This window comes from Capricornis sumatraensis, chromosome 4, assembly GCF_032405125.1.
Source record: "Capricornis sumatraensis isolate serow.1 chromosome 4, serow.2, whole genome shotgun sequence".
In the NCBI taxonomy this organism is placed as follows: domain Eukaryota; kingdom Metazoa; phylum Chordata; class Mammalia; order Artiodactyla; family Bovidae; genus Capricornis; species Capricornis sumatraensis.
Window position 1 is genome coordinate 46,152,126 of NC_091072.1, and position 12,852 is coordinate 46,164,977.

A 12,852-nucleotide genomic window follows, 5' to 3' on the forward strand; every position below is an offset into this window, starting at 1 on the left:
TAAAGCAGCCTTAAAAAAAAAAAAAAACCTATTATAATTCCAAAATTATAGCAATAAATATTACTCCTGGTCATAAAAGATTATTTCTGCAACCCTATCAATAAGTAGGAGTCAGAAAACATAATTGTGTAATAGAAGTTGTCATTTTTGAGATAAATTAATATTTATCTTATGTGAATACACATAATGTAACACTGACACAGAAACTCAGTCCACCAGAATTTAGAGGTTCTTAGACAACCTTTAAATCTCTAAATGATAATTAACATAAAATTTAACCTGTTACACTGTGACTTTATCAAAATTTTATTAAGAGACCATGACTACCTGACATATTAAAAAATGCAATGATTAATTCTTGGACTGCTCAGAATTTACTGTTTTAACTGATACTACTTTGAAGTGGCCTACTTAAGTTAAAGATTGTAGCTAAATTATTACCCATACACTGAGCCATGCACATAACTCAAGATATAATCTTAAACTTTTTCTAACAGCTTTTACACAATTAAGGACTTTTCGCTTTGTCAAAAAACAAAGGCTCCACTGATACTAGGAGGGAAACCTGATTACCAGAGATGAAATAAACCTCAAACATAAAAATATAAAAGTGCAACAGCTTACACAAAGATTAGAAGGAGACCTACCCCTCATTTTGGTTCAAGTACTTGTATGCAAGCTTGAGCCAAAGTTGTACATGAGAAGGATTTTCTAGCACACTTGCTTCTAAATTCGCAATGTCATCAGTCTCATTGGTAAAGTATCTGACATCATCCGGAGTGACAACTGTATCCAGAGCTGGAACATTTATTCGGTTCTCTGGCTGGAAAGCTATAAGGAAAAGTAAGTTAGCCTCATAATTTCTCTAATCCACAGATCTAAGGAGCACATCTTCTAATCTACAAATAGTACGTAATTATGAAAACCTGACATTATAATGTAAGATGTGCTTGACAGTAAAGCACTCATTCATACATTACTTTGTTCACTCATTTAATTAATTCATTCTGTGAGCCTACTGTATGTCAGAAAACACAGACTCAAAGATTAAACAAAATAGGATGCCTGTTCTCAAGAAGGACACAGGCCAGGCAGTAGTTCTCAAATGGGAGCAGTCTCCCCACTCAAGTAGGTTTAGCAATATTTAAAGCCTTCACATTTACCAAAGGGTGATCCTTGCACTTACTGAACATGGGTCATGGAACAACATTCTTGCAACATGAGGGGTAGTCTTGCATAAGGAAGAACTAATTGCCTTAAACACCAACCAGCATCACTGCTTTTTAAAAATGAAAAACTTTTAAAAGCTAGTAGATTATACCAAGGGGCTTCCCAGGTGAAGCTAGTGGTAAAGAACCCGCCTGCCAATGCAGGAGATGCAGGAAACACAGGTTCGATCCCTGAGTCAGAAAGATCCCCTGGAGGAGGAAATGGCATCCCACTCTAGTATTCTTGCCTGGAGAATTCCATGGACAGAAGAGCCTGGCAGGCTATAGTCCATGGGGTCACAAAGAGCCAGACACAGCTGAACAATTGAGCGTGCATCCACAGATTATACCAAAAGATTAGCAAAGTGTTAGACAAAGAAATGACACCACAATTTCATGATTCTGGATCTTAAACTACTTCTTACCATACTTAATTGGTCCTGTAGATTGTTCCTCATCACTACTGAAATTGTTCTCTGAAATAGGTTTTCTCCAGAACTTTGGCTTCCACTTTCTTTTATCTTTGTAGGTTGTAAATGGAGGTGCTAAAGTAGATAGAAAACTGTTAGTTAACAGAACTGGTCTTTTACAGTTCTGAAAAATAACTAAACAGTGCTCAAAAAGAGCTAAATTTATTCCATCATGTTACTCAGAAACGATAAATATATTTTTTATATAATGCCAAAAATTTGTTCTCATAAACTATAAGGTCCTTTGGTGTGAGAGAAAGATATATATACTCACTATGGCCTTTACTTTCATTGATATTGCTCACAAGGAGAACAGCCATCTGGTCCATTGACATTCGATCTTTGTTTATTCCAAAAAGTTTCTCAACATATTTTTCTGAAATTAGAGCAATGTTATCGTCATAAAAAGTATAAAAAACACAGATTACGGAGATGAGGCTAATTAAAGAGTATGAAGAAAAGAACAGTTTAAAAATTAAAGGTACTAGTCAAAAACATCTATGACTTCTAAAGGGCAAGGTCTACATTATCTCAACTAATACAGCAAACCCTACCATATCACGCACCCCAATTTGGGTTGAAAAAAAAGTAAGCAACCTAAACAAGTGAAAATTAAGGTCCTTAATTAGGAATGATTAAACAGATTGTTTTGTTACAATCACTAAGAATTGTTATTATACTGAATTTAACAAATATCAATTTCCTTACTTCCAAAAGACTTATTTGGCACTACATCTGGGGAAAAGCTTAACAACATTTACACACAATGTCTGGCAGTAATCTACGCTTTCTAGAATGTCAAACTGTAAAAACTTCTTTTTTACTTCATTGTAGAATTTGAACCTACAGTCATCTCAACTTCCAATCCCCTCTATTTCTAAAAGGAATAAAAATAGAGACTTTTAAAATCATCAGTAAAAGTTCTAACCACCATGTTAACATACTCTTTTTAAACTGAAATAGTTAGATGAGCTCTGTGAAGAATTTCCTACACTAATGGAAGTGTGCCACATCTGCAGTCTTACTGGTAAGCCACTGACCACGAGACTAAGCTCAAGAGTGGCTACTAAGCACTTGAAATGTGGTTAGAGTGACTGAGAAAGTGAATTTTTGTTTCAGTGACTACTGTACTGGACAGAGCAGATCTAGATAAGGTGTCACAGATAACTATACTGAATTTTTATAGCTGTTTAAAGATATCAACAACTGAATATAAAACATTTAAATTGCCTAATTTCAATTTTCACTTGGGAAACAAGAGGTCTTTAAAACCTGCTGCAGCAGCAATTTCTTCATCAGTGCTTCCTTCTGAACAACCAATCAAAGACAGATTATATGACAGAACATCCTGGAATAGCTGTTTTCGGCTAAGTGTATAGTCTTGTGTATGCTGCCTAAAATAAAATAACAACACAGAAAAGATAATCATGCATATATATCAAAGCTAAATGACCAAGACTGGTTTTTAAATTATAAAATATTCACAAATAAAAACTACTCACCACTGACAATCATCATCATTACATGTTCCTGTTAAATCAAAACGGCAGAAACACTGATCCGGTTCGATCATATTACTATATGATACTGAGCTTAGGGGAAGTTTTTCCTTGGTTCGATAGTATGGACTAAATCTAAGAAAAGAGGCACATTATGATGCTCCATAAACAGTCCTCAGCAAATTTTAAACTTTTTCATTTTTTTCGTTCTCAATTGAAGTGTCTATGCTTTGAGTTTACTATTTATTTAATTACTTAATACTAAAATTAACTCTAGAAAACAACCAGAATGTCAAGTCAAAAGGACACACTACTTCTACACTCAGGACATAAAATACCTGAAATAGAAAACAAAGAACAAAAATATCCTAGTGTTTTTAAAGTAGTGTTTTGTTTTTTGTTAACCACATAATAAAATGCTATATAACATTGGTATTTCTTCTACATATTACCAGCCACCAAAAAAAAAACAAAGAAAAAAATCTATACTACCTGGTAGGTGCTTTGCAATTTTATGATTATATCATACCAATTTAACAGTTTCACAGATTCTAATAAAACTACATCAATTTAACAGTTAAACAACTTCTAAAGAGTCTCAAAAAAAAAAAACAACCTGCCAAAGTTAATCATCTGAAAATGTCAAATCAATTTTATGAAAGCTAGCTAATGTCTTCCTTAAAGTAACAGTATAATTAAAAAGCAAAATTAAAAATTCACATAAGAATCTCTCTCAGTTACTTTTCCTAAAATCCTTAACAGATAGTAATTCAGAATTCTCCACAATTCCATCAGTAGCCAGAAATTAGTATTTGATAAGAATTAATAAACCCAAGTGTGAGTTAACTCTTAATTCCTGTTTGGTTCAAGTCCTACAACAAAGCACCTAAATCTTTTTATCTCCTAAAATGACGAGCTTGTTTTTTGAGTGACTGTGATTCAATTTTTTTCGCTGTCATCAAACATTAAAGATTAAGATATTATTAAGAACAAGGAGCAATCCTGAAACTCAAGCTTACTGAATCTTTTTTCTATACCTGTAAGATTTAAAAACTAGAAGGGGACTATGGTAGGGTCTAAATGGACATGGCTTCACTTCTGTTGTTTTACTCTGTGCTGTCACAAAATCCACATCCACAGAAATCTCCTGCAAAAGAAAACAGCAATTTCAAAAGGCAAATAAGGCTAGGGTGAATTCTAGATTTCATAAAGAATATGAAATGTTCGGTTACCTGACCATGCAAAACCTTGTCTGAAATGCCTGTGGTGGTTTTTAAAATCAGTTGTTTTAAGCTGTCAGCTTTTGAATATAATTTCTGCAATTCACCAATTTTTAACCCTAGAAAAAGTTCTGGTTTTTCTACTGTATTCTTAGTAGGTTTGTTTATACATTCTTTGTTAGGTGTATCGGTGTGCTTAAGGTTAGGTTTAGTAAAAGAATTAGATTCTAAGAAAGATCTTCTTCTTTCTCTGTTTGAACCAGACAGAATCTCATCATCAACATCATTTTCTTCAGTGTCCAGACTTAATTTATCTTGAGTCAGGTCATGAAGTGAGGGTTGAGGTAAAGAAAATTCAGGTTCTTCTTCCACAAGTGGAGCAATATTTTGTTGTTCCTTTGCTTTTAGGGCCCTGGCTTCTTTTAGTTTCTGAATTTTCAGGGCATATTCATATTCTAGCTTTTGTAACCGTCTTTTTTCCATAGCAATTAGTTCTGCTGAATGCCTTCTTGGACTTGATATTGGAGAATTGTCCAGTCTCATCACTTTGTTTGGCTGGGGGGAAAATGATATCAATACTTCATATTGCTATGATTTTATAAACAATTTTTGTTAAGATAATTGTGCTATCCCAACAATGCCAACATTATAAAACTAAGTCAATAACAAGAATAAAACAGTTTAACAAAAGCCTCCAACAGATTTGCTAGTTAATTTGTGGTGTATAAAACACAAAAAATAAAAATAAAAAAATAAGCTTCCAAAAGTGTGGATGTCATTTAAAAACAAACCTTTAATCTTATTCTCTTTGAATATGCAGGGAAAAACCTTGAATTTTTCATGCATCTCTTACCCCCAAAAGAATTATTAAAACCTCCTCCTTTTCAAACATAAAATATTTCTACCAACAACTTACTCCAAGGCGATCTTGTTCCAGTTTACGTTTTCCTATTTCTTTACTAGCCACTGCCTTTGCCCTAGCAAGTTCTTCTCCATACTTCAGAGTCAAAGCTTTCTTAATTGTAATGCGTTGTTGAACTCTGTGAATCTGAAATAAAGGGTAATTCTGAAAATGTAAATCTTAGGAGAGGCAATACCTTCTTAAACATAATAGCTCTAGGATATTCAACTGAAAATTAAAATGTGCTAACATTATGTCTCAATGAAGAACAATATATAGTTTATATATTTTGATGGCTTTGGTCTATGGGTTTATTAAAAATTTGGCCCATAAAAATGTGTAGTAAACATGAAACTACAATATTTGAATTAAAAAAGAACACTACCTGTTCCTGAAGCTTCTTCAGAAACATTCTGTTGACACTGAGAATTTTCTCTGTTGCCTGAAGCTGCTCTGTAAGTTTTGTAATTTTTGTTTCAGCATTTCGAACAGATTCTTTCTTCTTAGCTTCTTGCTGTACTAGATTCTTTAAAACAGATTCATCTTTCATCAAGAGAATCCTAATTGGGAAATAACAAAATTATTAATGTTTTTCTAAACTAGTGGACTAACATCATCAGAATAAAAAACTTACAAAGTAATACCTCATTTTTAAAATTATGTTCATGATACAGAGAGGTTAAATATTTAAAAGGATAAATATTTTCATATTCATCAATCACAAAAGTATTCAGATACACACTGCTATATTTTATGAAAGCAACTAAGGGTTAATCTTTTCCTGGTTCCACCATTTGGTTTGTGGGATCTTAGTTCCACATCCACAGCAGATATTGAACCTGGGCCCTCAGGAATGAAAGCACAGAGTTCTAACCACTGGACCACCAGAGAATTTACAAGTCTGAGTAATGTGAATTATAGCTGAAAAGCTATCAACAGTAAATTTCAACATAGCCCTAAATAACTCCTGAAAAACCAGGACTTAAGACAGAAAATCCTCACCTTGGTTTCATTTATAATGTTCCTAATAAACACACAAATAAACATCTAATAAACATAAATAAGCACATTTAATTAACTTACAAGTGTGAACATAAGAAGTATAAATCAGGACAGAAAGACCAATTTATGGATACAGATTTCCATCTTTTCAACTATTGAATATTATGCTAAAAAAAAAAAGCATCTTTCCCAGAAAGATACCATATTTCAAACAGTCACAACAACTGACATCTAGAATGAATCATAAAGACAGAGGATATGTGATAAGTAATAAAGAGGATGGGGAATAGAAAGAATTTTTTAAAATCTTTTCATTTGTTATGAAAGTTATTAAAGAAACAGAATCTAAATGAATTTATTTTAATTTCCTTTAAAATATACACACCATACCATTTCCTTAAAGATTTATGGTCACCACAGTATTTCATTTATGAGCCTTAATACGTCTTAGTATTACTGCATATAACACTCTGGATACGTCTTAAGGTTATTGCATACCATGGTTTTTATAATAACACAATATTTGACTATGTGTCTTACTGAACACACTAAGTAATGACTTATTCCAAACAATTAAGTCTACCTTTAACAATAAAAATATGCTTCTAGTAAAGGTATTTCTAAAAACATGCCAGAGGTTTTAAAGAAAATTCCAAAACAAAGAGTTTCATTTTAGCAATGAATAGGCCATACATAAATCTGAAGAAAACTCTTTTGAAGTCTTGGTATTTTTGTTTAAATATTAATACTATTACTTTATGTACTGTAAATGGACAATTCCACAAAATGATAGCCTCTCTAGGTCTACCAAGTATGAAAGGATGAGTAATCATATAGTGTACTTATTACTGACACACAGCACAAAAATACATCCTTCTGATATAGAACATTTTGATACATGCAGTATAACCAGATAATGAGACTTACCTATGTTTTTTAAGCTTTGCTTCTGCATCTGTAACCTGCTTAGTAACCAATGCTATCCTGCCAATCCCGTCAATTTCTACATCAGAGTTTGCTGGGGATGATGAGCTTGTCTTCAGTTGATCTGATTTAATCAAACGCTGTTTCTCACGACTAAAATAATCAATAAAGGTTGATAAATTATTCCCTGAAAAACTGAAATTATTTTTTAAAGGTGTATTCCTTTTCATAAAATAATGTAAAAATATTAAGTGACTAACACTGACTAATAACAATGATGACCAATATGCACGCAAAGCTGATGGTGTAGTTAGTTGGCATTTATCTATTTCTAGGCTGTCTGTATCTCAGTGCATTACTGACTGCATTCAAGTTTATAGATAATCATCTGGCTCCCCCTTCTGTGCAACTTATAAAAACATTAATTCTTCATCTTGGATAAAAACATCATTTGCATTTCCCAATGCCAATAAACTCTATCCAGATTAAGTGTTGCAAACAGCACACACCTTTAAAGCAAACTACATAAAATGCTGCTTACTTGGCAATCTCTTCCTTTAATAATCGATACTCAATCTTCTTTTCTTCAGGCAGAGCTTCAGGTGTTCGCATGGGATCATTCTCTTTTTCAGATTTTGGAGGTACTTTTGGTTTCGAAGCTTGCTAAAAAACATTTGAAGTCAACCATATCAAAAACTTTCACAACCCCAACTTAGATCTATATTTTAGATTATCCAGTACACATTATATATTTAGAAATAAATACCTTCGTCATTATTTTCTATTCCTTTCAAAAAAAAAAACAATGCTGGCCTTTAACCACCAATTAACTGTACAATCCACTAAGCAGTCAAGACCTATGGTTTAAAAATAACTGAACTATTTCATGTTTAAACAAACGCCGCTATTACAAATAGGGACAAGAGCTGTACTTAGATCACACAGTTCAGTAAAACTATTTTCTGGTAATATAACACAACTGCAAACCAATAAATTTCCTTAGTACAGAGGACAATTATCCACACTATTTTACTATTTTGAAAGAAGGATTAGTGTGGAGACAAAAGGGGTTTTTAAATAGTTAAATCTATCTAAATTTATACACACTTCATTATATAAACTCAATAATACAAGTACAAAAAATATTTTCATAAATTCAATATATTAAAAAATCTAAACCTCCAAAGTCTAGTTTTTAGGAAAAATAAGCAAATTTTAGTAATTGTCAATAAATCTTTCCATCTTTCATTACTGCACTTAATTACCTCAGCAGTTCGTCTTGCTTCTTTAATCATAGACTCCAATCCACCAAAAACACTATTAGTTGACTTGGATGCCTCTCCATCAGATTCACTATCATCGGAATCATTTAGTGTTACGACCACTGATTTATGCTTTGGAAGCTGCAAAGCCAATATATTTGTTATTCTTGACAACAAATGTATCATTATCCTTTTCTTAGCTCTACCACAATTAGCTTCACAACACTGAACAAGTCACTTTATCTCTATGAATTTAAATTCATAAAAATAATAGGTTTCAAGCAGACAGTCTATGGTTCCTTCTGTTTATATAGCATTACTTGACCAACTTTGTCCCACTCTACAGATACACAAAAACATAAAAGATTCTATATTTTACTGATATACCAAAAACTTAAAATAGTCTACATTCTATATACTAAAATGAAATATTCTAGATACTATTATCATCATCTTTTTCATTAAGTTTTATTTTAACCAACTTTCTATAAAGAAACATAACACAATCTAGACTAACTTTTCAAAGTCAGAGAAAAAATAGTAATTCCACATTATTACTAATAAAACTTTATGGCTTTCATGTGTATATAGAGGACATACAGAGGATATGTTTACATAACAGAGGCAAGATTTCAACTTGGCTTTGCTTCATTTATTTTATGCACGCATGCATACTAAGTCGCATCAGTCGTCTCCGACTCTGTGCCACCCCATGGACAGTAGCCCACCAGGCTCCTCTGTCCAAGGGATTCTCTAGGCAAGACTACTGGAGTGGGTTGTCATTTCCTTCTCCACATTTATTTCAGTCATTAGAAAACAAAGTAGAAAGAAACTGTCATTTCAAGCTCCTTAACAAACAGTGAAAAACATTACAAATTCTTCCATTATAGTACAGTCATTAACTGAAAAAATATGAGCAAAGATAGATAAAACAATATATATATATAATTTACTAAAACTGACTCTAGAATAGATGAAAAATCTAAAAGGACCGATTTATATAAAACAAAAGTTGAGGAAATGGCAGGGCAAAGAATACCCCTCAGATGAAAATAATGCTTTCCCAAAAATATTATCATAAACTCCACCAGTTTTCAAGTGAAAAAGCTGCTCCCATTTCACTATTAATAAATAAAAATAAGTATGTTTGTATATAATAAACTAGAGGCAGGGAAAAGGACAGCAAAACTGCATAAACTTTCTCACAAGATATTTAAGTAAGAGTAGGGACTAATTATTTTGTTTTTACCGAGATCACAGTTCGTGGAAGACGAGGTCCTCTGTGAAACTTTGGGTTTTGTATCCTAGGCTGAGACACTGTATTAATACTGACTATGGACAGATTGCTTCTTGGCATAGGCTGTGAATTGTTTAGAACTGGAGGTGATGGTGGGTCACTATTACTGGATGTTTCCTAAAGAAGGAAGAGACAGATATGAAGCCATTTTAAATAAAATTCCTGTCATCTTTAAAGGTATTGAGTAAATTAGTTAACCAACTTATCCCTACTTTACTGAAAAGCCCAATAAATCCCAAACTAGCAGAGTAGTCCTACCTAAAACTAAGCTCAACAGCACCACCTAGAGGTTCAGGTACCTAAATTACCTCTGGCTTGAAAGCTCTTTTATTCGCTAGAGATTTAAGTAGCTCTTCTCGAAGCAGCATTTCCTCCTCTTCTTCCTCATCTGCAAAAGGCGGCTTTGGAGGTTGTTCTGGATCTTCAGGTGGAAGAGGTGGTAAAGGTGGTAGAGGAGGTAGAGGGTCAAGAGAAACACACACGCCTTCCACATAAGGCTGGCTCAGAGGTGGTACAGACTAGTCAATTTTTTAAAAAAAGAAGAATAATTACCACGCAAATTTTACTCATTCCAAGCATTTACTGCTATAGCAATATCAAATTAGAAAAAGGTAAACATCAGGTTATTACTTTACTGTAAGAATAAGTGAACTACGTATACTGGAAATCTCAAAACTAACCCAAATTCAATATTCAGCCAAGAAAAACTGTAATTTTTACAAAAAGTTAAAATCAACTATAATTTAATTTATGAACTTCATGATAGAGAAATCGAATTTTACAGGATCTCTCTCTCTAGATGACTACCTGAAAACAGATATTTAAGTAAAAATTAAAAATTAGGAACCAAAGGGATTCTGGATGGGAACAGTCTTGAGTATATCAAGAATTAAATGTGAGAAATCACCACCACTACCCTCATAAAATCCTTGTGAAATGGCTTCTTAGAGAGCATCTGTAAAGATAGTTAATTTTACCCAAATCCCTGCATTTGCACACATTTTTGCTCCAAAGACCTTCTAATATTTCTCTTGGCACTTAAAACGATTCAAGGAAGGAAGAAAAATATTTCTCTCTCACTCTCTTCTCTAATATTCCCCTCATCTTAAACCTCCCAGGAAGACACCAGGTGTCTGCCTAGCACCTGTAAAACAGCAAAGTTCCTACTAACCATTAAGAGAGAACCAGTGTGAGCTCCAGGTTCTCTCAATCTAGAGAAAACTTACAAATAACTTTGTGATTCCCCCACTTCCTTTTTTCAACAGGGGACTGGCAGTTCTTTCAAAAGTAGGTTGAAAAGAAATTAACTTTTAACTAGTCAATGCTTTTCTTTTACTGAATTTTCAAATTAAAAACAACTATATAATCAAAAGATGAAAAACAAAAAAGCTTCTAGAAGCACCTTCAGTTCAATCTCTCAGTTGTGTCTGACTCTTTGCGACCCCATGAACTGCAACACGCCAGGCCTCCCTGTCCATCACCAACTCCTGGAGTTCACTCAAACTCACACTTAAATCCCAATTACCCTCTAAAAAAATCCAAATAGATAATTCTTATTCTGCTTAAGAATACATTTTCTGAGGAGCAAAAATAAAGAAGGAAAATGCTAAATATTGAAAGAAAGTGCAACATGAGACTAAAAATTAGCTATGAAAAAATCTACCAGATCAATAGCCTGCCATTAACTAATATACCATAGATTTCATAGCTATTAATTCTGGCAAGCAGACTTTATGCTCTCAAACCTAACTATTAACTACATGCCAGCTTTTCAAAACAAGTTAGAAAAGACACAAGGCAACAAAACTTTCTTAGAAATCATACCAATCCTCACTTACAGAAACCTGAGGTGGTGGTGGCAAAGAAATAGATGGTGCTGGAGAAAAATACCCCAATGAACATTCAGAGAAGAATGGTGGTTGCACTGGTGAAGGAGCTGTTAAAAAAATTTTTATAGGAGTTTAATAACATATATTCAACAGGAATATATTAAATTTATAATATTTTTGAAGATATACAACTACATCTAAGTACAAGTGAGACTGTATTAATCTCCAATAAAATACTTAACCTCCATGAGACTACCTCTGCCTATTTATAATTAGTCTTATATCACTATAAAGTTAGCCATCCACTTAAGCTGATATTTAGTCCCTCGAAAACTTTTCTATCTTGTTCTACTTTTCACCTACTTGTTGTAAAAGGGAATAAAGCAGGAAAGGCTTTTATTACTTTTGGGGAAAAAAAACATACTTTTTAAGAAATAATAAAACAAAAAATTCCCCTGAATCTCTCAAAGTATCATAACCAAAGGAAAACAGTGATGTGACTCCATTCCTCCCTTAATGTGAAGAATAGTGAGGAAATGGACTATCTAAATTGAAGAGAAAGCAAAAAGAACTAGGAATGAAAATAATTACCTATTGCATTTAATCATTAAAGTATACATTTTTTTCCAGATTTAGTAATTTTGAAATAGTTACTGATGCATCTCAGTTAAATTGTTAGCATTTTTTCCTTGGTAGCAGATAAAAATAACTGCTTATTTTACCTTCAGTGGTTTCTTTAGACTCACTGAAATCTGACAGATTTGAAGATTACTCTTGCTACCTCTAAACCATGTAACCTTTGGGAGAACTTTATTTCTTCTTTACCCCAGTTGTCTTTCAAGTAAATATAAGTATTAACCACATGACTTACATGGAGCCGATTTGTGACCCAAATGATGCCATTTGATTATATTTTTTTATATTATTTTTTTACAAAATTCTTCTAAAGGGTAAATCATAAAATTATTATAGAGTAATAATAATGTCAATATTTGAGAACTACAATGAATCATTTTCAAGAACTTAGAAATAATTAAAGGCTGACCAAAAAGAATTATGACATGAAAATACAAGATTATTAAATGTGAACCTAAACATTATAACCTGAAAATGAGCTTTTGCTAAACATTATCAAATCATATAGATTCTGCCTTCTCTCTAGACACACTAAAGTAGAATTCTAGTTTCATTAGGTCTCACAATACAACCACTGGAAGAAAAACACTAATCATATGACCTT

At 32.8% G+C, this 12,852-nt stretch overlaps 1 protein-coding gene across 1 annotated transcript in view; it reads right to left on the minus strand.

Moving 5' to 3' along the window:
- The window catches only part of ZFC3H1 (zinc finger C3H1-type containing), a 49,970-nt gene that overhangs the window by 16,594 nt on the left and 20,524 nt on the right, over window positions 1–12,852 (minus strand). The window contains exons 7-21 of the mRNA XM_068970315.1: window positions 11,622–11,719; window positions 10,092–10,301; window positions 9,736–9,900; window positions 8,490–8,627; window positions 7,766–7,887; window positions 7,228–7,377; window positions 5,684–5,858; window positions 5,314–5,445; window positions 4,410–4,952; window positions 4,215–4,324; window positions 3,181–3,312; window positions 2,951–3,072; window positions 1,953–2,054; window positions 1,634–1,753; window positions 648–831 (exon numbers count right to left, since the gene is read on the minus strand). Of these exons, the coding sequence (XP_068826416.1) occupies window positions 648–831; window positions 1,634–1,753; window positions 1,953–2,054; window positions 2,951–3,072; window positions 3,181–3,312; window positions 4,215–4,324; window positions 4,410–4,952; window positions 5,314–5,445; window positions 5,684–5,858; window positions 7,228–7,377; window positions 7,766–7,887; window positions 8,490–8,627; window positions 9,736–9,900; window positions 10,092–10,301; window positions 11,622–11,719 (2,503 nt within the window). The remainder of the gene's footprint in view (window positions 1–647; window positions 832–1,633; window positions 1,754–1,952; window positions 2,055–2,950; window positions 3,073–3,180; window positions 3,313–4,214; window positions 4,325–4,409; window positions 4,953–5,313; window positions 5,446–5,683; window positions 5,859–7,227; window positions 7,378–7,765; window positions 7,888–8,489; window positions 8,628–9,735; window positions 9,901–10,091; window positions 10,302–11,621; window positions 11,720–12,852) is intronic.